The sequence below is a fragment of the Peromyscus eremicus genome, chromosome 1 (assembly GCF_949786415.1).
Source record: "Peromyscus eremicus chromosome 1, PerEre_H2_v1, whole genome shotgun sequence".
Taxonomy (NCBI): Eukaryota; Metazoa; Chordata; class Mammalia; order Rodentia; family Cricetidae; genus Peromyscus; species Peromyscus eremicus.
Genome location: NC_081416.1, coordinates 134788534 through 134815322, shown reverse-complemented (window position 1 = coordinate 134815322; position 26789 = coordinate 134788534). Strand labels below are relative to the sequence as shown.

Here is a 26789-nt window from a genome sequence, read left to right as displayed (position 1 = left end):
AGAGCCCACGGAATCACAAAGGTCTCTGTCTATTTTTAATTTAAAAAAATATGAGATAAGATCTCACCATGCAGCCCTACCTGGCCTGAAACACCTTGCATGGACCAAGCTAGCCTCAACTTCACAGAGATTTTCCTTGCTCTACTTCCCAATTGCTGAGATTAAAAGAGTGTGTCCCTATACCTGGCTTACTCTCACCTCATTTTTAAATGATATTCTGAGTATTTCAGATCTTTTGTTTCTCTCTGAATCATCCCTGTAGATGCTTATAAATTAATATTTTAATATCACAGTTGATTCTGACAAGAAAACATCTTTTGAACAAGACCTTGAGCAATCCCAACCGTCCTCCCCAAGCAAGGCAAGAACCTGGACTTGCTCCCTCCCTCTTTTTGGCTGCCACTGCTGGCTTCCTCCCAGGTCCTGGCTAGATGGACAGTCACAGCTGGATGTACTGGTGGAGGCTGTCTTTCACTTCTCCATGTATGGTGACTCCACTATGATGAGCATATGCATGTGGGCTTTAGTATCCAATCAGCAATCAAAGGAGACGCAGGATTGCTCATCCAACTGGTTGTACAGAGATGTACTGAGTGAAAATTGGAGCTTTGGCTTTCTGGCCCCGCTTCCCTCCACTCCTGCACTTGCTTGATGATGTGGATTCTATTCTGCCTGTGTCCTTCTGGAGAAAGCTCCTCCTCTACTCTCCCGGATGAGTCTGAGGTTGTGTTTTTTTTTTCTCTTGCCTGGTATACTGGAAGTGAAGGACTCATGGAATCTTTTACCTCTAAGTATCCATGTCTTCAACTCCAGGAAAAAACAAAACAAACAACAACAAAACAAACAAACAAACCCCTTCATATTCATTCATACTTTCAATCAACAGAATCTCCAGATGTACTTAATCACTGTTTCCCAATATAACTTCCCACTCAGGAGCCCCTCCAGGAAGGTAAGCCCCAGTACATGGATACAAGGTGAAAGAGCAAGCCTGGAGATAATGCATTGAATATTTTATGTCCAAAATTCAGATGCTGGCAGGGGTCCTGTAGACCGCCATGACAGACTCAGAAGCCAACTCCATGGCAGTGTGAGCACCAGAAAGAACAGCAGATGCAGTGGAATCATCATGACAAAGGAACAGAGAAAAGATCCCTAGGACAGAAGGAAGACAATGAGATTTGGATTCAAGTCCCCAAATGTCCTCAGTAAAGCAGGCAGGACAGCCAAACTAGTATGATGACATCTCACATGATCCTCCAAGGGACACAAACGAGCGAAAGTGCATTGCAAATTACAGGTTAGATTCAAAGATGATGTCACTGTATGGCTGTTTTCAAATGTGGACAGTGAAAATACACTCAGAGTCACACAACCAAAGCCAGCCATATGTCAGGCACAGGAATCAAACCCTTTCCAGGTTTTCCAGAAGAATCGGTGATAATACCAAAGGCATTTCTCATTTCCTCCCCGAGTGGCATTTCTGAAAAGCATGCCATTTTCTGAGACCAGCCAAAGCTACACAATGCTTCCCACCTTGAGCTTCATTCCCTCTCTGGGTATAAATTCCAGGCACTTTGAGGGGCTTCTTCCCAAACCAATATCTTTAATGATATCTGTGAAAATCCAAGAAGCCAGCAGAGCCTGTGCGCTGCTACGTCCATGGCCAGCTGCTTCTCGCCTATGCAAAACACTACTGGATGGGAACGCTTCCCATCATGAATATTCCTTTCCATTTTATACTTTAATCTACTGCCCATAATTTTCCCTGTCAGAAACAATGAAGGTGCCATCTGCACACTGCTGTTTTAATGTATGCCTGATGGTTGTTGTCAAAGGACTGTCCTGGGTCACTGTCACTGCATTAATTGTTCAATGCACAAAACAAGCTGGAGAGTCCAAATCATCCTGTCATGCTGGGGGCGGGGGGGGGGGGGGGGGGGAGGAGAAGAGGGGAGGGGGAGGAGAGGAGGAGGGGAGGGGAGAGGGAGGGGAGGAGGGGAGGAGGGGAGGAGGGGAGGAGGAGGGGAGGGGAGGGGGAGAGGAGGGCAGGAAAGGAGGAGAGGAGGGGGGAGGAGGGGAGGAGGAGGGGAGGGATTGCCCACAGCCTGTGTCATCTTCTACTGTGAGATGTTCAGCCTATGAGGGAAGGGCCTGGGACCGGCTCTACTCAGCTGGAGTTCTAAATACCCAACCCGTAATAATACCATGCCTTTTACCAAAGTCCATAAAAATCTTTCAACAGATAAGCTATGAATATCAAGTCAAAGCTTTTCAAGTTAACCATACCAAACTTTATTTCCTATCAAAGACTTGCCTTATAATCTTTGAAATAAATTAGAGATTAAAAGTTTTGATGGCCAAGAGACTATGAAAATTTGTCTTGATTTCCTTCTGAGTCAGTTCATAAACACACACACACACAAAAAAAAAAAAAAAAAAAAAAGAAAATCCATTTCAGTCTTATTCATGAGCCACCAACCTTCATTATGGATACTACTTATAGGTCACTTTATTGCTCTAAATAGCACCAGCACACACACAACAAATAAACACACAAACAAACAAATAATAAATGCAGTTAAATATATATATATATGTGTGTGCATATACATACACATATACATATACATATATATGTGTGTGTATAGATATGAGCCAAACAGTGAAACAGATATAACAATAGGAAAGAGATGATGTTTCCCAGTAGCTGTCTGTTGGGAATGGACAGCAAGTGAACCTCTTAGGACAGGAGCCAAGCTCTCTCTCATAAGCCCCTCTTTCCTGTTAGCTCTCAAAATAATGGGTGCCATTTCAATGCCTTTGAATATTAAAAGGTGCCAGAGCCAAAGCTTTTTCTCCATATCATACACTCCTCAATAATTGGAATGTCCATTTGAGTACAGTCATCATGAAATGTGATGCCCAAGTGTGACCTCAAATAATCACCCAACACTTTACCTTTAATTACTCTTGAAAATACAAACAATTCATGAGCCAAGGTTTCCATACAGCTATTTAAAAGTGATATAAACTATACAGAAAACCATTTTAAGGTAGATTACAAAAATAAGAAAGGTTTTAAAAACATCTTGTAAGGGAAAATATCAAATTGGCTCTAGGGGAGAACCTGTGCTTTGCGGTCTGAATCCCTGGCATAAATTCCCTGTGACAAAAGAAAATGTCCCCACGAACTTGAGTAAGAAAGCAGCTAAAAGCAAGACGCAATGTGCCTAAGCAGACGAGAAGGACTTATGAACCATAGTACATTTAGGAATTTCTGTTTACCAAAAGATACTGCTATTCAAAGTGCACCGAAAGAACATTTTAGAAAGTAAGACCCCATCCAGAATTTGAAGTGGTACTGAAGCATACCGAGTGGCTTCTGTTTGAATGTCCTCTCCAAACATCATGCTGAAATTGCCTTTGGAGGCTGAGAGATGGCTCAGTCAGTAAAGTGTTGCATAACTCAAACAAAAAGATGGGGAGGGAGGAGGGGAGGAGGGGGGAAGTAGAGAAAGCGAGAGAAAAGTATATGTGTAGGGATACAAATTTGTGATCCCAGTGCTAGGGAGGCAGGGCCACACAGCCTTGTCAACTTGGTGAGTTCTAGGCTAACGAGATATTCAGCCTCCAGGAAATAAAAAATGTGATCTCAGGTTCTAAGGAAGACACCTGAAGTTACCATCTGGCCTCCACAAGCACATGCGTGTGCACGGATGCACACGAACACACGTACATGAGGGCTCCACCTCAGTAATGGACGAATGTCTTAACTGAAGGAGTTCATCTTCATCCCACTCTCTTCCTCTTTCTCTCCTTGTTCTAGGCCATGCGAGGCCTTCCATGTCAGACACAAAACGGGACACTGTCTAGCCTCTAGAAATGTAAGAAGTCAACTTCTACTCTAATGAACCAGTTACATTCACGTATTCTCTTCCAGCAGCACAAAATAAAGACAGTAAAGTTACAAATTCGTAGTATAAAAATTCATACATGTGAGCTTTAAACAAAGCAACAGAAGGAAACATCAAAATATGAATAGATGCCTTGCAAAAAAAAATAGATCTGAACAAAAATTTTTCAAAAATTAAATGGTCTCATATTATTAGTAGTCAAGGTATTGTTAATTAAAACCCCAGGAAATATTATTCCACACTCACCAGAATGACAAATTTATTTACTTTTAGTACTGAGGAATGGACTCAGGGCCTTAAGCATGCCTTAAGCATGCCAGGCAGGGGCTTTACCATCGGCCTACATTCCAAATCCCAGAATGTTACACTGAAAAGACTGAAGACACCAAGTGTTTGAGCACATACAGCCACGATAACTCTCCTAAAATGTCAGGCAACGTCTGAAACAGTTAAGAGACTTGCTACTCTCTAGCAGAGCAAGCCGACTTCCATGAATGGACCACACAGAAATGCAAGCCTTGTGCACAACAGTCACTGCGGAGATCAGCCCTTTTAGGCTGTGGGATCTGATACTAACCTAGCAGTCGTTAGTGCCAAAGCTGAACTGACTGTCACACAATCATCTGACAATCATCTGGTGACAGAGGCAAGACCGAAGATTCCAGTGAGACAGCTTCCGGACAGGCCCAGGAAACAATCAATTTGCTTTCAAGTGAGAGGACAGAAATCATCAAAAGATGGTTCTAAGAACACAAAAGATAGAACTCCACATGCATCTCAACATGAGAGGGGAAATTGTACTTCTACTGGGGAGACAGAGATGAAGGAGCAACTGTAATACAGGAAGGACCACAGCACTAACTCTAGGGAAAATAAATACAACCACTGCCTACCCCATGACTCAGAAGTGGACAGGACGCCATAGACTTTAAAATAAATACCGCATATCAAATTCAAGCAAAACTGATTATGTAATTTCTTGGGGACATGTGGGAGGGCAAAGGAAGTGTGGTAGCTGTGTGGCAGAGAGCTGGGGAGAAATTTGAGAATTAAATCTTCTTTAAATCTTGAGCATCACTCTAAGTGAGAGTGACAATATAAGCATTGTGCAGATGATGCAGATGTAAATCTCCAAGAAACAGCTGAAAGAATATTCATGGCAGTATTCTTTATAACAGAAAATCTACTGACACTCTAGGTATCTATCAATATAACATAAAATCTTGTTACCGCTGTACAATAAAAATGAGTGAAGTGCAGTTACAGGCAACAGCTTTGGTGACTCACAAAAGTAAATTGAACAAAAGCAGCCATATATGAGGAAATAGATACTGTTAAAGCTCCACAGAGAGGGATTAGGTGGCAGACAGGAGCACACTGGCTTTAAGCCCTGGTGCTGAGGAGAATAAAAATAAAGGAAGTCCCAGAGGCAGGAAAGACTAAAACCTGGTATCTGAAATTAGGTTAGCAGGTTTGTTTGTCCTGGAGGATGGGATGGCTGGGCTGGGGGGCAGGACCTTAGGTGAGTCCCTTTGTGGCAATTCACTGGCTGGATTCTGATATTGCCACACACTTGTGCATACCAACTGCAATACAACGCAAAGTGTTCAAACAGGACTAAGGGCTAACTTCCAGAATGAAATCTAAGCCTCCATGAGCTAGCTGGTTGATGAAGTTACTCCAAATATCAACAAAATGCCTTTATGGAATAGCAAACTGTGTTTTCTGACCAGTGATTGAAATTGCAGATTTTATCAAGCCAACGTTAATCAAATACACTCTGACGATCAGTGAGCAGTCTTGGCTTAATCTGTTGAATCAAAATCACCAAACATTATTTATTTAAAATGATATTAGAGTAGATATGCTACACTAGAAACTCTTTATATAATCTAAAACCTGAAACCAACTGGAAAGCTACCCTGTGTTTACCTTCTCTCTAAAAACAAAGTGAGTTCTTCCTTCACACGCCCTCCCTGTGGAACGGAGATACCATTTCTTCTGCTCAAGGAAGAATCTTTACAGTTTGCTTTCAGTGATGCAAAAGTCAATGCCCACGCCTAGCATCTCTCACAGGTGGCTTTCTTTAGCCATGACAAGTGCAATTCCCTCCTGCCTGCCCCCTGCAGCTGCGACAGGTCAGCAGCCATACCTACAGACTGACAGACCTGTGCTCAGCCCCACTCAGAGCCTTGTCCCTCGCCCAGTCTCCCCTGTTCATTTTTAACCCACTCTCTTGGATTTTATATAACCTTGTATTTAATTTCTGATAGTTTTAATTAACTATTTTTGCCTGCCAGGTGCTATGATCCCAGGTTTCTGTTCTAACTTCAATGTATCAATGCATGCCAAGGGCAAAAGTAAGGGAAATATGTCACTGTCGCATACACACACACACACACACACACACACACACACACACACACACACACCACATATGCACACATCACTTTACAATACTTTGAGTGTTATGTTTGCTAAAATAGCTGATGCTGACTGTGACGAAGGAAATCACTGACATGCACAGCGTGAGAATGGCTGATGAAAAACACCGAATGGGAGCTAGGGTAATCCCCAACACCAACTGCATGGAACAAAATGACTTTTGTCTTATCTGTAAACACTACCTAATCCTGATGTTTAAGCTAAATACGCAGTAGAGAAGAGATTTTATCACTGTTTGGCCATGACAGGACCATTTCTCTTTCTTTAACAGCACGTCAGGGATGAAACAGAGAGCCAAAGCTCTGGGAAACGTACGGAGTGGCCTTGAGAGTTATCATTTGTAAGAAAGACTCCTGCAAGATAAACGACCATAATACCCAGCAACAATGATGAGACAGTTTTGGAAGTTTTTATTCCTAGACCCATAAACAGGTTTGAGAGGGGGGGAAAAATTCTACCATAATAAATTTGGGTTGATTATAAAGGAGCATTGTAAATAGGACTTAACGGTGGACAATGGTCAGCTAGATGGACACCAGCTACTGAGCGAAAACAACTGGAAAAGCTGGAAGAAATGCAATCACAAGTGTGAAGGCACCAGGGAACTGTCCGGGCAGTGAGGGATCACAGACACGCTGAAACAGGGCGGGGGACCCCAGGGAACAACAGCCTGCTTTTCTAGGATCACATGGTGTGTCCTTCAAAGAATGCCTACGAGACTACACATTTGAGGGCACCCGGAAAGAGGGACTGGGACAAAACTGGAGCTCCAGCTCAGGGAAGCGAAGGAAGATCCTTGTCAACTCTTGGGGATTCTAGCCCAGACTGTACGAGCAAGAAGCACTTCCAGGGCATAGAGAGGGGCCATTGCTTTCCACAGCCTCTGAATGGACGGAGAGAAGGTTGGCTGCTGGTGTCCGTGTGCGCTGGCAGCTGAGCAGAGGAAAGTGCAGGCCAGAACTGAGAATGTGTTCACGGGCCCTTCAGATAATACCTATAATTTCTACATACATTTTCTAGAACAAACAAGAAAACCACCTGGCTTAGAAGACTGTACATCGTGTTACTGAAAAGAAAAAAAAAAAAAAAAAAAACAAGAAAACCAGCAGTAGAAAAAGTGTGCCTCAAACACCAGAGCCTTTGACTGGAGGCTGCAAATGATTCTCTGGTTTTAGTTTTATTTTTTTATGTGTATGGGTGTTTTGCATGTATGTTTGTCTGTGCACCACATATGTGCCTGATGCCCATGGAGGCCAAAAGAGGGTATTAGATTCCCTGAAACTGGAATTATAATTTTGAGGCACTGCTGGGAACTGAACTCTGGTCCTCCAGAAGACTCTTAACTACTGAACCCCTCAACTATTCTAGCCCCCATGAATGACTCTTACTAACATAGGAGTTTTAAGAGAAACATGCAATGGACAAAATGTAAGAAAAACCAAAAGAAATTTTCTTGAAAGTGAAATCAATAGATGAGAAAAACAACCAGACAGAAAGGATCTGTGACTGAACATGAGTCACCAGTGGGCAGCTGTAAGGAAGCCTGGAGAGACAGAGTCATGCAAAATACAGGAAAAACCAGAGTTGGGAGCACAGTAGAGTCGCTCAGTCTCAGCATTCCTGACACCTTGGTCCAGGTACATCCTGGCTGCACCCAGCAAATTTTCCACACTTGAAGACATTTAGTAGCTTCCTTGGTCCCGTCCCAGTAAATGTCAGTAGCACCCTATGGCAACCAAAAATGCTTCAAGACATGACTGGTCATCCCCTAGGTGAAACAATTGTTCCTAGAAAGGATGCACTCGTATCCATAGGGTAACAGTGTTTCAAACACACAATTGCAATCCCAAAAGGAGTAAGGGGAAAACAGAGCAGAAACCACACTTGGCATGTGTGACATTCCAACATTTATGAAAGAAACCATGTAACAGAAGCATAGCCCTATTTTGAGCTCAGGGTTATCCAGGAGACCCCCAAAACATACAGGCTTTTGCTATTGCCCTTGGTTGTCTCTTAGAGTGGAAGGGTTTCCTATTGCTGAAGACACCAGTGCCCAGAGACCCCACCACCACCACCCTGAGCTGGAACAAACCTGAATACTTCATCCCTGAAGACAAGCTTTCATGGTACCAGAGTGCACCATGCAAGCTTCCAAAGGAAGGAAGCAACCAATGAGCCCACCCAGCAATGACAGCAATGGACCACAACATAAACATGGCATGATAACCCTAAGGGTGCAGTGGTGGCACATTCACCTTGGACATAACCAACAGCTCTTTAATTGGACTTTAGATCATGCCCGATACTGGAAGCCTAGCCAACTACCCAGGGCCAGTGAAGTCATGGATCTTAGAAAAGCACCTACAATCACCACTTTAATATAACCAGCATAATCACTAACTACACTCTAAACATTTGTCCTTACACCCACAGATAAATGCAGTTCTCCCCCCTCATCAAGGAAACTTCTCTTTGTAACAGATGGAGACCACCACAGAAAACCACAGCCAACCAAAATGTAGAGTGTGGATCCTGGCACCAACGGATACATCATCAAACAACTCCTGTACCTACGGCTAAGGGTACACTGTAGAAGGGAGGGAGAAAAGACTGTAAGAGCCAGAGGATCAGGAAGATTGCTGTGGGCCTGTGTCTCCTAGAAATGTCAGAAGCTACAGCTGTAAAGTCTCACCAACATCACTGCCCAAAGGTAAGCTGAGCAAAGACAATACCAAGAGACATGCCAAAGTGAATGGGAGAAGCCTAGGAGATCTCAATCTACACAAAGAACTGCAGGTAACTAAGGAATACTGAGGGTGGGAGAAATGGTCTTCCCCAGGGAAGAGCATGGCAATTGGTTATACAATACTAAATGGTCAGCCCTGAAAACACGCATACAAGTATCATTATTCAGACTGAGTGGTGTATATTGAGAGGAGTGTGTGTGTGTGTGTGTGTGTGTGTGTGTGTGAGTGAGTGTTCAGGAAAAAGAAGACAAGACAAGCACAAATCTAGAAATGGCATAAAATCCCTTACAACAAACAACAACAAAGCCTTTAAGAGTGCCCAGAGGAAAATAAGAACAAAGCACCTCAAAGGGTGAACATGACACTCACCTGACCTTAGGAAAAACAGTGGCAAGCAGAAACAATGGGGTAAGAGTTTAAAAATGAGAAATGGGCTGGTAAGACGGTTCGGTGGATAAAGGCACTTGCCACCAAGCCTAACAACCTGAGCTCAATCCCTGGGACCCACCTGGTAGAAGGAGAAACCCAACTCTTGCATCTTGTCCCCTGACTTCAACACGTTTGCAGCCACACACATAAACCTACATGTGTGTACATGCACATACACAATAAATAATTGTAACAAAAATTTTCTAACAAAAAAAAATGTGGTACATAAATTACTAACCCAGATTTTGAACCATTATTTGAAAATGAAATCATTATGAATATAGGTAGAGACAGAGAAATCATAGATTTTTGCCACTTCTAGAGCTACACAAAGGAGTACCAAAGAGGAGAAGGTAATGGGAAGTCAAGGATACGGGGAGGAACAAAAGCAGCAGAAATGTAAATGGATGAGCAAATTCAAAAGACTATGTCAGAGGAGACTGGACACAATCAGAGTGGTAAGATGGGAAGGGTTCAAGGGAGAGTAACAGGGAGAGGCTGAAGGGAGGAAGGGGGAGGGGAAATCATTAACTCAATTTCAATTAAAAACATTTTTAAAGGATATGTCAGCGCAGATAATTATAATCTTAAGTTTCAAAATACAGTGAGAAACAAAATGCATGGCATTCAAAGCACGTACATTGAGAATGTGAGATTGAAGTCCACGTGGAAAAGTGTGCTAACATCTGCACACTGCACGGAAAGAGCTATGACCTTCATTAGGATGTCATTAGTCAAGGATTCCTGCTGCAGTCTGTAGGTCACGGGAAGAAAGAGATGTCTGACTAACAAACTGGGGGGAAAATGAGAAAGGAGAGAGAAGCGAACAGAGGAGCCCCAGCAAACACTGAAAAACTGACTTCAACCCAGCTGCTGCACCCAGTGAGGAACCAAAGACAAGGGTTGTAAATAAACACCACAGAACCAACCCCACTGCGCATTTCATAAAAGGGACGCCACGATCATTCCAATAAAACTATTTTAAATTCTTTCTGAACTTACCAAAGGGAAGAGGGCTAGGTACGCAGTGACTCAAGAGTTACATAACAGTGGCCAAACAACAGTCTCTACTACTTGGCCTATGGGCATCCCTTTAAAATTAATACTGCTTAATATTGATCAAGGCACCATAAATGGTGTCTTAGTACTTTAATTTTTAAGTATTTCTCTCCAGACCTATAAAAATGAAGAGAAGACGAAATAAACCACGCCAGAATGTCTTAAGCAATGGTGATTTGGATAATTTCTCCCCCTCAACTCGGTCTTTGTTAAAATTTGATTTGGCTTGCTCTACAAAGCATATCTTTCTTTTGTAATTTTAAGAAATGTCACTTATAGAAACATTATTAGGTCAGCTTTCCAGTTCTGCATGTAATGAGCTTGGAATTCACCACTGTGTCCTAACAAGAAGTAAAGAGATGAACAGACTGAAAATGAACCATTTCTTGCCTACTTTGTAGGAGAAGGGAGAACTTAGGACACATAGCTGCCCTCAAGGTCGGGGAGACAAAGAGTCACAGCTACCCAGAGCAGACTCAGAGCAAAGAACAGGACAGGAGAACCTGGCTGTCACTGAGCTGCTGAAGACTCAGTGCAGATAATTCTGACAGTTACAAACTCCAGAGGAACTTGGTCATAGGAACCCCATAACATTGGGAGGGTTACTACCAGAAGCCTAACCAGGATCCCTAATAAACAGAGACACTCTTCCTCTGGCTTCCCTAAGCAGCGGCACTTTGCAATACACCAGAAAGCCTTCTACTTAACAATGTCCACCCTACAGCAGAATGATACAAATTCCAGCCAGCCTTAGCCAGTCTGTGCCACCTAATGAGAAAGAAAATGACTGAACTGGTTGGTCCATAGTCCAGGGGCTCAGCAAAGCCTGCCACTTGATCAAGTACAAAGGAGCACTCCCTCTCTTCCCACACGGATCCCTATGAGCAATGGCTAATTTACTGGAACTCCTCCATCCAGTCCATCATATCTGGCTATAAGAAAACGTCAGAAAACACACTGAAAGGCAAAAAAAAATGCAACTTGAAGAGTCAGAAAGGGCAGGCGTGACAGGGATGCTGGAGCTGAAGCTTTCAAGACCAGAAACTGACAGAGGCTGTTAATATGGAAGCTCTGGCAGAGGAAGCAGACGCCACACAAGAACAGATGGTGACAAACAGAAAGGAAAATTCTAAGGAAGAACCCAAAGAAATGCTAAAGACCAAAGCCTGGTAAGAAAAATGGGGTGCTTTCCACAGAGGTGCCACAGAAGAGCCTCTGAGGGTCAGTCAGACTACGTCCTTGGAAACGCTGAAAACAGCATTGAAAGAATAAAAAAAGGTAAGAATAAGTACTATAAGAACACTAGAAGAAGTGTAACATGGGGGCTGGAGAGATGGCTCAGTGGTTAAGAGCACTGACTGCTCTTCCAGAGGTCCTGAGTTCAAGTCCCAGCAATCACATGGTGGCTCATAACCATCTGTAATGAGATCTGGTGCCCTCTTTGGGCCTGCTGTCATATATGCTGTATACATAATAAAAAAATAAAATCTTAAAAAAAAAAGTATCCTAACTAGAAATGTAGATTTAAAAAAAAAAAAGAATACTTAAAAAAAAAAAGAAGTGTAACATAGGACCAACAGAAGTTCAATTGTATATATTGATCCAAATCTGTCAATCACCACTTTGATTTGATGCTCTAAATGTACCAACTAAAAGAAATGAAGTGGATGAAAAAGCAAAGTCCAACTCTGTATTGTCTACAAGAAACTTTATTAAATATGAAAACAGAAAGACATTAAAAGTAGAAAGAGAAAAATACACTGTGCTACTGGTAAATATAAGAAAGTACATCGACACAAGAACTCAAAACGAGCAATGTTGTCAGGGATAGAGGCTATCGCTGTGTAATGAAAATGGGGTCACTTCTCCAGGACATACGATCCTTCGTTTGTGCCTAACAACGGAGCATCAGATTATAGCAGACGTAAAGTCAGAAAACTGCAAACAGCTTAACCCACCCTCACAGCTAAATGGCCTTTGTTAGAACACACACTGGTGTGCTTGCTGCTCACAGTGGCATACGCTTGTAACGTTAGCACCTGAGAAGCTGAGGCCAGACTGGGCTACACAGCCAGACCCTGTCTCTGTCTCTCTGTCGCTCTCCGTCTCTGCCTCTGAGTGTGCCTGTGTGTGTGTGTGTGTGTGTGTGTGTGTGTGTGTGTCTCTATCTATCTATTTATCTATCTATCTATCTATCTATCTATCTATCATCTGCCTGCCTGCCTGCCTACATACCTACTTATCTACCTACCTACCTATAAACAAAATGAATAAATGTACTTGTGCTGCAGGTAGAAAATCAGTTAAGGACACAGTTGGATTTGAGATCTCCAATCACTTGGATACAATCAATCTCTCTATAAAGAATTCTTCACCAGATGAATGCATATTCTTAAAATGACATGGAACATTCTGCGAGGTCAAGGCATTCTAACTGCAGCACACTGTAGTACTCTGTTACACAGTTAAAAGAACAGCAATATCACATCCTGCGCTGTGTCCACAGTGGAATTTAACTAGAACCCAGTAACAGTCACATCGTGTGCTGTGTCCACAGCAGAATTAACTAGAACCCAGTAACAGTCACATTCTGTGCTGTGTCTACAATGAAATTTAACTAGAACCCAGTAACAGTTACACCCTGTGCTGGGTCCACAGCTAATTTAACTAGAACCCAGTAACAGAAGCATACCTGGAAACACCCCTCCCCAGACACACACAGATTTAAAGACCATGCTTCCAGACACAAGCCTGAAAAAAAAATCTCAAACAATATTTTAACTAAATGAAAATAAACATAACTTTTCAAAACTTGTAAGACAAAGCCAAATCAGTGCTTAGAAGGAAATGTATAGCACCAAGCGGCATTTAAAAAGGAGAAATACCTATAATCGATAATGTCTCTACCTTATGGGAAAACACAAATTAATAAATCTAAATACTAATTACAACAGAAATAAATTAATTTGACAATAGGAAATCAATAGGCAAAATGAACATTAAAAACCGGCTTTTTGAAAAGATCAATAGAATTGACAAGCCTCTAGCTCAAGGAGGAAAACAAAGACAACATAAATTACTAATACCAGAAATGAAAAGGAGGCCACTATCCCAACCCTATGACATTAAAATGATGTAAACTAATACATGAACAAGCATGTACTCACAAATTTGATAGCCTAAGTAAAATGGACCGTTTCTTTTAAACAAATAATTTGTCAAATTATACACACACACACACACACACACACACACACACACACACACACCGAGGAGAGGGTGGAGGCTGAATAGGTTGATATTTATTAAAGAAACTGAAATCAATCACTAATTTTTTGTCAAGAAGAAAAAAAAGAACACCAGGCTCAGACATTACCAATTCTCTATTATGTCTTTGAAAGGGCAAAGGAATTATTTCCTGCATAATTCTATGAAGCCATATAACTCCAGAACACAAACACAAAAATCTTTAATAATGGAGTCTCCCAGAAGGCTCCGAAAGTGAAAGTGCTTGACCCCATGTCTGCTGACCTGTGTTATACCCCAGGACCCACACAGTGGAAGGAGAATGCTAATCCCTACAAGCTGTCCTCTGACCACCATATGAGCCCTGTGGTGTACGCGCACACACACACACACACACATGTGCACGCACACATAAGAAAAAACTAAATAAATGTAAAATCAACAACAAAACGTGAGCAGCCTGAATCTAAGCAATGTACAAAGAGAATTGTTTCCCACTACCAAATGGGATTTATTCCAAATATGTGAGGATGGTTCAACATTGAGATATCAATTAGCATAATCTATCACATCAACCAGCTAAAGAACAGTAATTCCACTACCATATCAACAGACACAAAAAAGCCTTTGAAAAACATTTTATATTCATTCATGATATGAAAACTCAATAAATTAGAAATAGAGGAGAACTTCCTCAGTTAGATGAAGAACACTGACAAAAAATTACAGCTAAATTCGTAACTAATGGTGACAAACTCAAGCTTCGCTGTCAAGGATACGAGCAAGGCCAGAATGTTCCTCTCATTACTCTTTCTCGATCACATGAGACACACAAAGGGAACAAAGATATACACACTGGGAAAGGAAAACTGTGGCAGCCTGTGTCTGCAGATGACACTATCATCTGTCAATAAAATCCAAAAGAATCACCAAAAAAGTCACAAGAAAACTTTCTGTGGATATGGGAAACCTACTTCTGAAGTGCATACATAAACGTTCTAGAAGAGTTGACACAATATCATAGACAAACAAGGCTTGGGAGTGATGCTTCCCAACTTAAAGACTGTTACATCGTGATCACAGGAATGGGGTACTGATGGGGGGGACACATGAGTCAGTCGAACAGAAGAGTGAGCCCCCAAAATACAACAGTGTGAACAGCAGTGACAGATACTTTTAAAAGAATGATACCAAAAATATTATCTGTGTAGCAAAAAGTACACAGACCTTATACCCTTCACAAAAATAACTCAAAAAGGATCAGATCTAAACCAATGTGAAACTCTATACATCCTAGTCTAACAGAGGAAAAAAAACCACAAAACGCAAAATTCATTAAAGACACAATTTGTATGATAGATTTCACCAAAATTAAAACTTTCTGCTGTGTAAAAGACATTGTTGGAACAAAATGACAAACCAACCACTCTACACATTCTAAACGACACATCTGACAAATGACTATTTTTCAAATATATGCAATAATGAGAAAAAGATCTCACTAAAAAAGAGGGTCAAGGATTTTAACAGACACTAAAGAAAAACAGTCGGCGAAGAATCCCATGAAAAGATGCTCCACATCATCTGTCGGGCAAACACACATGCGACAGTAAGGTACCACTACACGAGGGTTGGAATCAACAAAATCTAAGACTCTACCAGTATCAAACGCTGCTGCTGTGGGATGTATGGCAAATGTGTTGCTAATTAATCAATAAAACACTGATTGGCCGTTGGCTAGGCAGGAAGTATAGGCGGGGCAAGGAGGAGAATAAAGCTGGGAAGTGGAAGGCTAAGTCAGAGAGACACTGCCAGCCACCACGATGAGAAACAGCTTGTGAAGATGCCGGTAAGCCACGAGCCATGTGGCAAGGTATAGATTAAAGGAAATGGATTAATTTAAGCTATAAGAACAGTTAGCAAGAAGCCTGCCACGGCCATACAGTTTGAAAGCAACATAAGTCTCTGTGTTTACTTGGTCGGGTCTGAGAGGCTGTGGGACTGGCAGGTGAAAGAGATATATCCTGACTGTGGGCCAGGCAGGAAAACTCTAGCTACAAATGGCGTCCAACGTGGTGGCAAGAGTTTCCACCTAAAAACCTGAGAAAAAAAAGATTCTAAGACAGAGCTAAAAACAGTTCCTAATTGTCTCTCTCAAATGAGCAGCAGCTGCCAGTTTGAGCTACCTGTGGGTTCCTAGCGTGCGTGCTCAACCTGCAGTATGGCGGGAATGAGGCCTCTACAAGTGGCACATTAAGCTGCATGGTGGATTTAGACTTTGATAGTACAAAACAAAAAAAGATGTTTCTGGGCTACACGCTGCTTGGATAAAAGCATAGACCCACGATAGCTCCCAGAGCCAGTGGTAAAGTACCACGGCCATGTTGGGAAGCTGAGGTGGGCAGAGCCAGCAGCCACAGCTGCTGCAGTTTAAAGTGATAGATTCACAATAAGACAGATTCAGATGTAATAGTTTACAATGTGTGTAAAAATGTACGTAGGCTTGAAAGAGAAAGAAAAAGGAATATATACAGTTATATAAAGAAACAAATACATAGTTTTAAAAAAATAAAGTCTTTAAAAAGACAGTAAAGGTAGTATAAAAAATAAGCCACGTAAAAATGGATATTACACAGAGAATCTGGATTGTGTTGTCTTTGGGATTTTTAACTGCAGAAAAACATTTGATTGTAAAAGCTGTTGAATTATGCCAAAATGTATATTTTAGAGATACCTTGACTTCAAAATTTGGATATAAGGATATGTTACTTTGGAAAGGAGACTCTGCTTTTGTTCCCACAGAAAGCCAGAGGCTATGGATTTGTTCCAGATTAAGATACATCAGGTTTGACCAGCCAAGACCCCCTGAAGGTCTCCAATGACACCATGGCCCAGATGATCCAACATCCAGAATGGTTTGAAGGCATCTGGCTCAGACGATACAGCCTCATGGACTATTCCATAATTCTAAAATTTTCTTTGTTTCCCCATAAGATACAGCGCCCCCTTCCAGCAGGAAGTAGTAAGAGAAGCTACGCCCAAATTCCCAAATTATATGTAATTTTACTTTGTTAAGGTTAAAAACCTTCCTTTTTGGAAAAAAAAAGGGGGAAGTGCTGTGGGATGTATGGCAAATGTGTTGCTAATTAATCAATAAAACACTGATTGGCCGTTGGCTAGGCAGGAAGTATAGGCGGGGCAAGGAGGAGAATAAAGCTGGAAAGTGGAAGGCTGAGTCAGAGAGACACTGCCAGCCACCACGATGAGAAACAGCTTGTGAAGATGCCGGTAAGCCACGAGCCATGTGGCAAGGTATAGATTAAAGGAAATGGATTAATTTAAGCTATAAGAACAGTTAGCAAGAAGCCTGCCACGGCCATACAGTTTGAAAGCAACATAAGTCTCTGTGTTTACTTGGTCGGGTCTGAGAGGCTGTGGGACTGGCAGGTGAAAGAGATATATCCTGACTGTGGGCCAGGCAGGAAAACTCTAGCTACACGCTGCTATGGATGGAGAGTAACAGAATGCTCACTGCTAACCTGAAGACTTGCCTGAGTGCTCCTTACAAAGTGGAACAAGCCCTGACCATTGAGTCTTGCAAATGCTCCTACTGGTAATTTCCAAAAGACTTCAGTCTGCGTAAGAACATCAACACAGATATCACAGCTGTTTATTCAGTTGCCAAAACTTAGGTGCAAATAAGACATGCCTCCATAGATGAAGTGATAAATAAGCTAGTACAATCACAACGCCCTACTAGTCAACACAGAAAAGACATGAGCTAGCCAGTCATCAAATAAATATGGAGGGTTTCAAATGTCTGTTACTAAGAGAGAGGAGAAAATCCGAAAAGGCTACAAAGAGATGACTGTAACCCTATCACATTCTGGAAAAGATTTTTTTTTTTGAGGGGTGTAGTGTGTGGTGTGTGGCATAGTATGTACAGTGTACATACTTGTTACTGTAGGTATGTGCACGTATATGAGGAAGCTACAGGTTAGCCTTGGGTATCTTTCCTTTAGTGGTCTCTTCCTTTGTGTTCGGAGGCAGGCTTCCTTGCTGAACCCAAATCTAATAGGTTCTGCTAAGCCGGCCAGTTAAGAAGCTTCAGAGATCTGCCTGTCTCCCTCCCTACACCCCAAGTACTAGGATTACCAGTGCCAACTGCAGCTGTTTATGTATGTGCTCTGGGGGATCAGAACTCAGGTCCTCATGATTACATGGTCAGCGCTTTACCAGCTGAACTAACCCCCCAGGCCCTGGAAAGGAAAATTACACAATGAGTAAAAATACCAGTGGATGCAAGGGTTTGAGGGAAAGATAGGGAGGAAAGGGAGCATTGGTAAAAATTTTTAAAGCAATGCCTCAGCTCTGTATGTGCTCCAACGGTGGACACAAGTGTAGTAAGATTCATTTGTCCAAGTCCACGTCACTGCCAGTAAAAATATAAAGTACAGCCTGAGACTGATGCTGGCATGTTGGTGTAGACTCACTAGGCTTACATATAAACCATGGTACAGGAAATGATGGTGAGAGGAGGCTGGGGGGTGGGGAGAGCCAGATAGGAAATCTCTGCACTTGTTGTAAACTTACAACTGCTCTAAAAAAAAAAAAAAAAAAAAGAAAGGTATTAAATTATGGTAACTATCTGATTTTTTCACCTTGGCCATTTCTGCTTAGACATCCCATATGAGTATGATTTTTATTGAGAGGTGCAGCATTTTAAATGCAGCTAGTAAATAAAAAGCACAAAAAAATCTGCTGAGTGTTATCAGGAGGACACTAAAGGGACTTCAAATAAATCCCAGGTTCTTAGGGAACTGGGCTACACCCCATGCCTGCCTCTACAGGAGCAAACTCAAAATATACTACCAGTTTCATTGTCCTGTGAGTAAAGCTTCCAGAAAGCGCTGTAATCCAAAACCTTTAAAATTCTAAAATTCATTCATGCATAACTATGTGTCTTGTATTTGTGCATAACTATATATTGATTTGTATTATTCATTTAAAACATATTACCTTCTGGAGATGTTTTTGTAACTGCGTATTTATTTTATGCAAATGGATATTAAGGATGGCCTTTAGATGCATGGGTCCAGGTAAATGACCAAAGAGCAACAGCGGAGAAGAAACACTATAAAAACCAGTGTCAACTCAGAACCCCCATCTGCAAGTCTTCAGAATGATTTCCTATGCATGACCTCATTCTCAGCCCAGTGAAAAGCCCATGAAGTAAATTAAGAATCACTATAAACCCGAGTATGCATTAGGAATAAGGGACCACTTTCCCTTGACTGATCTGTGCATGCACACGGTGCTTTTGTACAATTATGTATCATGGACAGTATACCCCCAAAGTCTCTTCAATCTTACTCCTTCTCCACATTGCCACAAAGGTCATGCTGTGTTTGACCCTGTTATGGTTTAAATGTATTCCCAAAAGTCCATGTATTGGAATTTTAATTCTTTAATACAGTCATGTTGGGGTGATCCTTAGTGACTGGTGTATGGGATCTGGGGACAGAGCCCTCAAAAATGCCTTTCTCAGAAGACTTGGTTAATTCTCAAGAGACTGGATCAACTACCTCGAGAAGCAGTTATAACCCAAGGCTGCCCCTGTGTCCAGCCTCTTCTGCGTGGACACACTTGCTCTTTTGCTTTCTGCTCTGAGTTCAAGCAACATGAAAGCCCTCACTAGAATCTGAGAGGATGCTATGACCACGATCCTGGACTTTGCAGCTCCTACACCCAGGAGCCAAAATAAACCTCTTTCTTTATAAATTATAGTCTCAGCTATTTTGTTAGAGCAACAGAAAATAAACCAAGAAAGATCTCCGTGTCCTTGCCCAAACTTTCCTCTCTAGCTTGCCCCACATTCGAGGCTTTTGTATCCTCTAAATATAGATCCTGATACTTCCCGCTCCTGCTCAGAAATTCACCATGCCTTCCCACTCTCTACTGAGTGCTTTACCAAGGGGATAGCCAAATAACTAGAACAGACCACAGTGGATATGGCAAACCCTCTCAAGACCCATGTTTTATCTTTAAAACATATGCACATTTTTTCTTCATTCTAATCTATAATTCATACTTATTGGATTTAATAAAAACTTATGGTTAGAATGCTTCCATTTCTAGGAAACTAGGTTCCGGCAAGCTAGTCTTGTAGTTTTACAAGACTCTGGCTTGCTATCTTCTCATGCACAGTCTGTGACACACAGGTAGAGTACAGGCCTGCATGGGAACTCTACAGCATATTCAAGATACCTTACACACTAGCACTTTCTATCAGAGAAAATCACTTAAAAAAAAATACAGACTAGAAAAGGGGTTGATAAAACTACCAATGGTTTGATCAATATTTTTGAACTTTTAATCAGCATAAGCATATAAGTCCTGAGAAGTCTTGCCACCAAACCTGAAGCAAACATCAACAGAGACAGGATTCCATGCAAATACCTATTTGGAGGCAGAGAGCCAGGATCTTATGGGAACATCTTGCTAAAGGCAAGATCCAGGATTTCATGGAAACACCCTGCTGAAGGTGTCTCCTCCCTCACATTTACAATGCTCTGCTTCCATCACCTGGGAAACACTTCCTACTTTTTCTACCGGGAAAACTCCTCTCGGAAATCCAACCTCTTGCTCTTGAAAGCGTTCCCGCCACTGTCACTGGGAATAAATGTTTCCCAATGAACATGTGCAGATTTTGTCTACAAACTATGTTAAATTCCATCACATAAGGAAATCTGAGATTTACTTCTTGGTCTTAGAGCTAGCCAGATCGTGTCACCTCTAAAGGTGGAAGTCCTCTCTTATTCATTTATAAATTCTCCGAAACTAACAAGGCCTACACTGGGGGCCCCACAAACACAGGTAAAATAAGCTGATGGTGAAAACAACCCTGCATGAAATGTATGTGTGTGTGTGTGTGTGTGTGTGTGTGTGTGTGTGTGTGTGTGAGACACTATATGCCATCTCCACATCCCTGAAGGCAGGACATCTATGCTTAAAAAAGGAGGGGGAAGACAATAATAAATCAGGGGACAATCAACCCTGGTCTATGGAACAGCAGATCAAAATGAGCAAAATGACCCCCTAGCACTGAATTTGTAAAGAGATTACACTAGCCAAGACTGCAACTCATAACCCTCTTGAGAGCTGGTGTCTCTGTCCAGAGTGCTGAGATTTCAGCAAGAAAGACCTGGCTCTTTTCCAAAAGCAGGCAGAGCCAAGCAGGATTGGAATACAAATGTTTGCATATTTCCTTATGCCTGATGTAGAAACTTCCTTCTCACCCAGAAGCTTAGGACTGCCACATTCAATCAGCTACAGTTCATCCAGTTGACTCTGTTCTGAAAAAAATAAGTTACCAAGTCAAAAAAACCAGCAGCTTATGATGGGGCAAGGGCATGTAAACTCACTCCATGTGAGTTTTCCTGAGCAGACTGCCTGTAATCTTTGGGCGTCCTTGGGCAGGTGACCACACCTCTCTAGGAATGGCCTTCGTGACCTCTGAGGAATGACTGCATAATTAAGATGGAGCAAGGCTTCAGCAAATTACCAGCGTGTGGCAGGAACCTCTCTTTGTTAATCCTCTCAAAACCCATGAAGTGGATATGATTGTTCTCCTTCTACACCTGAGAAAGCAGAGCTGAGAAAAGCTAAGCAGCTCTCTCAAGGCCACTCCACAAAGATGTAGCACTGCCTAGTAGGAAGTTCAGTATGTGCACAGCTAGATCTGAGGCCAAGGTGAGGCCATGACTTTGCTAAACCTTACCCTCCCCTTGACCTCTGCTCATGACTCTCTTCACATGCATTTTTCTAACACTGATATGGTAACGACATAAAGGTGTATGATTTGTTGGGTTTTTTTATTTTTTTTCTAATTTCCTAACATAACTAATTTTTTCCACATCATGAATCCTATTTTACACCATAACTTTTCCTAAGAGTCAGCAAGCCTTACTAACAGGTTAGCCAGATTTCCTAAAAGTTTTTCAATGGCCTTAGAAAGCCTGCTCCACCTCACACAAGCCCCACAGCTGAGTGCCCCAGCCCCCATATCATAAAGCTTACTACCACCCAGCCAGAGGCTGCTGTGGAGCATACAATGAGGTCGGCTGGCCAAAGCAGAGCCTGGGCAAGTAGAAGCTGAGGAGAGCATCTTACTGTGTGACTCATAGGGAACATGTTAACCTAGCTACCTGACCCTTCCTTCTGTAGTTTTTGCATGAAAAATAACGGTAATTGTGGATCTGGTCTTGGGGAATCTGTAAGTTACTCATATCGTCTTTAGCTCCTCACAATGGCCAGTGAAATACTTAGGTGTCCATTCTGTTAACAGAGGCGTCAAGGCGCAAGTGTTCACGAAACTTCCCAGTCAACCATCCCGAGACCAGCAAAGTCAGAAGCAACAAAAACAACTTCTCTGCCACTTAACTGCTCTGCAGTGCCACCCCACCCCAACTGCCCAGGAGCCTCTGCGCCTCCTCCACCTCACAGCTTTCTACCTCCACTTCTCTCTGATCTACACTCTGCTCCAGGACAGAATCTCCCTCTCACTGGCTGGTCACTCTGACCCACAACCAACAAGATCTCTTTGTCTTCCTTTCCTGAAGTCTGTGCTCTGTCAACTTAGAAAACAATTGTCCATGTGACAGCAGCTGTCTTTACATCTCTCATGATAAATCCCCCACATTGCCCACAACTACTTAATAAAGCAGGATCCTGCCACAGCAGGAAATGCAGGTTTAACAGGTATAGTATGGGGACAGAAGCCACTTACCATGACAGCTAGATTACGAGGAACAGCATAGGAACGATGCCACTTTACCTAAGCCCCTTTAGTGGTTTTCTGCACTTCCTCCCTGGAGTTGTGGTTATTTTGGTACCTCTTTCCTCCCACAGTAGTTCCTCCTGATGAATATAAATACCCCTTTACTCCACCCTTACCCACTACAAGCCTTGTATAGAACAGATACCGGAACGCTTTCTAAGTATTGGCACTGTCTGAAAAAAATCCACCTATGAAAAATCATACAAGTAGCCTAGTGAGCAGAAAGAGAGAGAAAGAGAAAAAAAAAAAGCTGACACAGATACTGCAGGGGCGTGTCGCCTAAATCTAGTTGCTTGCTGCATGGGGTCCAGGCGACTGCTATCAGCTGCCTGCCTGGAATCCTCCAAGAAGGATCGCCAGCACCCGTCCTGTCCACAAAATAAAAACAATGTCCATCACCCGTAATGGGAAGGGTTCTAAACATCCACAGCTAGCCTTCTATCCAGACAGATGGGCAACGGAAAGACCAGGCCCCCGCCAAAGCACTACGCAGTCACTAATGAGAGAGAAAAGCCTTTAAGTGATTAAACTATACCAGGCGTAGGACTGCACTAGTTTTCTCTCTAAGGAAGACCAAAAGTGACCAAGGCAGCTTGTTCCTGCTACTGACTCCCAACTCGGGACACTTTGGCCGGGAGTTTCTAGAGCCCACGCACAGGTGGCTGGGGGGTCCTGCCCGGCGCGCCGCCCGGTCCGGGACAGGAGGGTGTGCGGCCCGAGCGCCACGCCACACTCACCACATCCATGATCTGCAGGAGGCTCAGGGAGAAGTACACGGTGAGCGGCTGCGAGTCGTTGGCCACCGGCCTCTCCAGCGGGTTGTAGTTCTTGACCAGCTCCTTGTACAGCCTCCTCTGGAACTCGCCTTGCAGGGACACTTGGGAAGCAGAGCGGCCAGCGGGCCTCAGCGCGCGGCCGCCGGCCACCCCGCCCCGGAGCAGCCCAACCCCCGAGCCCGGCCGCAACCCGGGACCACCCGTCCGCCAGCTCGCCCGCCCGCCCGCCCGCGCCTGCTCCCGGGAGTCCGCCGGGGGAGTGCGGTCGGAGCCACGCCGCGGTTACCGTGCAGCAGCGCCGCGGCCAGAACCAGCCAAATGCTTCCCCGTCCGCCGCACATGTCGCCGGAGCTGCCGCCGGGTCCCGCCGTCCGCTCCGGGCCGAGCAGCCGCTCCTGCCGCCTCCGCGCCTTTAAAGCGCTGCGCGCGCCCGCCGCCGCGCGCCCCCACACGTGACAGCGCGCCCCCGGCTCTCGGGCGCTCGCAGGGCCGAGCGGCTCCGCGGCCTCCCGGGGAGCTGCATCCCTGCGCAGCTAGTCGCTGGCCTCTGACCCCGCGCCGCTTGCTCCTGCTCTCAGCTGCACGCTGTACTCACTCCCTGAACAGTCCCGTCTCTGCCACCCATCCACCCAGTCCTCCAGGACGCTCTCTGGTGCCAGCATCTGCGTCACAGGCTTCGGAAGTTTCTCCGGCCAGACAAGGTAGACAAGGGAGGAGTAACCCTGGACGTTCCCGGCAAGACCTGGTTGTTTTCAGGGACCAGCTCTACTGGGGCTTCTTTCTGAGGCTTTCTATGGGAGAGGGGAGCATGACAAATATATGGCGTGATGTTCCCAGCTGAGAGCCTGATCTAGTCTCATTTTCTTTTAAAATAGGATCGGAAGATTGAAACCTTAACTCCAATCCATTGCTGGAAGGACAAGCCAAAACTTGGTTGTGTAGGCCTTTTTTTTTGACTCAAAGGACAGTAAATGAACAAGGAGAGGTTGAGGGGGACCAGCCGCAGAGACCCTGGCCCAGAGGAATCTTCTTCATTGTGATTCTGGGAAGGTAGGAAGGTTCTCAGGAGAGCCTTCAGAAGGGAGGAATGCCATGCCCCAATTATCCCCGGAAGCACAGTTCAGAAAGCCCACCTTGAAGATTACCCTGCATTCCCTTAGGAGGTTCTGTCCCCTGTCTTCCCACAGATTCCAGAGTATCTGGGCCATCAGAGTGCCACTCCTATGGATTAGACGGTATGACACTAAAAATGACAGACAGACTTATCAAAAAGGGACTAAGCTGGAAGGTACCCCAGTCATGGGAATGGGGTAGTGAGTCTAGCCACTCAGTTTGCAGGAGCAATTTCATGCAGTACCCTTGTAATGAGTATGTTGACGCACACCCATGCTGTTTACTGATATGAGTATAAAGTGTCAATATAAACTCTGACAGCTGCAGAGTAAGCGCAAAGAAAGAAAACTGACTGGTTTTGGAGAAGGTTCCTTAAAAAAGAGGACAGCAGACCAGGGCTCCCCTCCAAGGAGAAGCAGTATTCCGCAGGGGAAAGGGACAGCAGGCAGAAGCATCTGGCACACAGATGGGTGTACATCTGGTTCCTGGGTACCCCCCATCCCATCTCCAGCAGTGGAACATCACAAAGTAGGCACTTAGTGAAGGAATGAGCTGCAAAGTATTAGCTGCTAGCCAAAAAGGAAAGAAGGGAAATAAGACCAGCAGAGAGGGGAGGGCACACATCATCAGCTGGGAGCTTCTCCCTGGCAGACCATCTGCATTGATGCTAGAATCACAGGGCTCACTCTCCTACACTCACTCTTCAAGTGCCCAAGAGCCCTGGCAGAGGCATGAGCCTCTTCCCCTGAGTGTGGCCATTGGGAACACATTACAAAAACCACAACTACATACTTACTGAGTTGGGGAGTCACATTTAAGAGCCCTAAACATAACATTAATGTTGTACCCTGTAAGATCAGAAGCCTAGAAAATAGCCATCTTCAGATGGGACAACTGGTCAATACCTGTTTATGCCCTGTGCTTGGCCAGACAACCTGGAGGATCTGCAAACCCAGTTAAGGGACTGACTGGGTTGCTTCTAAGTTCTGAGGTGTTAGTATCCCTAATGCCGATAAGTAGGACTATAAGTCCAGCTATACTAGTGTTTTCAGTGAGACCCAGTTATTTTCATTTGTAAAGTGTAAAATGATCTGAGAGTAGAACCTACTGGGATATGTAGGCTTACCTCTTAATCCCTTTCTCGGCATAAAGAAATGGTAAACCTAAAAACAGAAATATACTGTGTCCAAGCTCATAAAGGCTAGAATTGGAAACAAACCCCATGTACCCCACAAGCTGATGTTGCTGCCATAGCCTAGGGTGAGGCAGAGCAAGGTCAAACTCAAGGGTGGAAGTCTAGACTCTTAATGCAGTCCCTCAAGGAAACCGGACCTTGTGCCTATTAGAGGTAGAGAGCTGGGATGAACAGTTCTTCATAAATCCACAGACCAAAACAAAGCACTCTTTGTGGTGATATATTGTGCACCCCAATAAAATCTACCTGAAGATCAGAGAACAGAACAAGCCACTAGATTAAACATAGATGCCAGGCAGTGGTGGCACACACCTTTAATCCTAGCACTCGGGAGGCCAAGATCCATCTGGATCTCTGTGAGTTCAAAGCCACCCTGGACTACATGAGATTGATTCAGTCTAGGAGAGAAACAGAGCCAGGCAGTGGCTCACACCCCTTTAATCCTAGTACTTGGGAATCACACGCCTTTAGTCCCAGCACTTGAGATCTCATGCCTCTGCTACCAGTATTTGGGAAGCACACATACCTTTAATCCCAGCACTAAGAGGGAAGTAATATGGCTGGGCAAAGAAAGGTATATAAGGTGTGAGGAGACAGGAACTAAAGCCCTTTTCGGCTGGAGGCCTTTCAGCTGAAGACTCAGAGACATTCAGTCAGGGGATTCGTGGAGTTGGCAAGGTCAGAAGTAGCTGTGGCTTGTTCCTTTGTCTCTCTGATCTTTGAGCATTTACCCCAATATCTGGCTCTGGGTTTTTTATTAGAAGACCAGTTAGATTTCGTGTTACAGCCCTTCTGTGTAAGAGACTAGAAAACCTCTACTGTATCCCAGGGAAAAGAGAGGAAGCATGTTTTCTACTTGGACTCTGGGGAGGGTAATCCTGCAACTAGCCACAGTGTGTCAGGCACAGGGCAGATCCAGATGTCCTGCTGCTTGTCAATCCAGATGTAAAACTCTTAGCTACCTCTCCAGCACCATGTCTGCCTGCATGCTGACCGTGCTCCCCTCATAATGACAATGAACTA

At 43.7% G+C, this 26789-nt stretch overlaps 1 protein-coding gene across 1 annotated transcript in view; it reads right to left on the bottom strand.

Annotated features, from left to right (window-relative positions):
* Nucleotides 1–23845, bottom strand: part of Chrna7 (cholinergic receptor nicotinic alpha 7 subunit) — a 123398-nt gene extending 99553 nt beyond the window's left edge. The window contains exons 1-2 of the mRNA XM_059273508.1: nt 23745–23845; nt 23420–23559 (exon numbers count right to left, since the gene is read on the bottom strand). Coding sequence (XP_059129491.1) covers nt 23420–23559; nt 23745–23799 — 195 coding nt within the window. The 5' untranslated portion in view covers nt 23800–23845. The remainder of the gene's footprint in view (nt 1–23419; nt 23560–23744) is intronic.
* Nucleotides 23846–26789: the final 2944 nt, after the last annotated feature.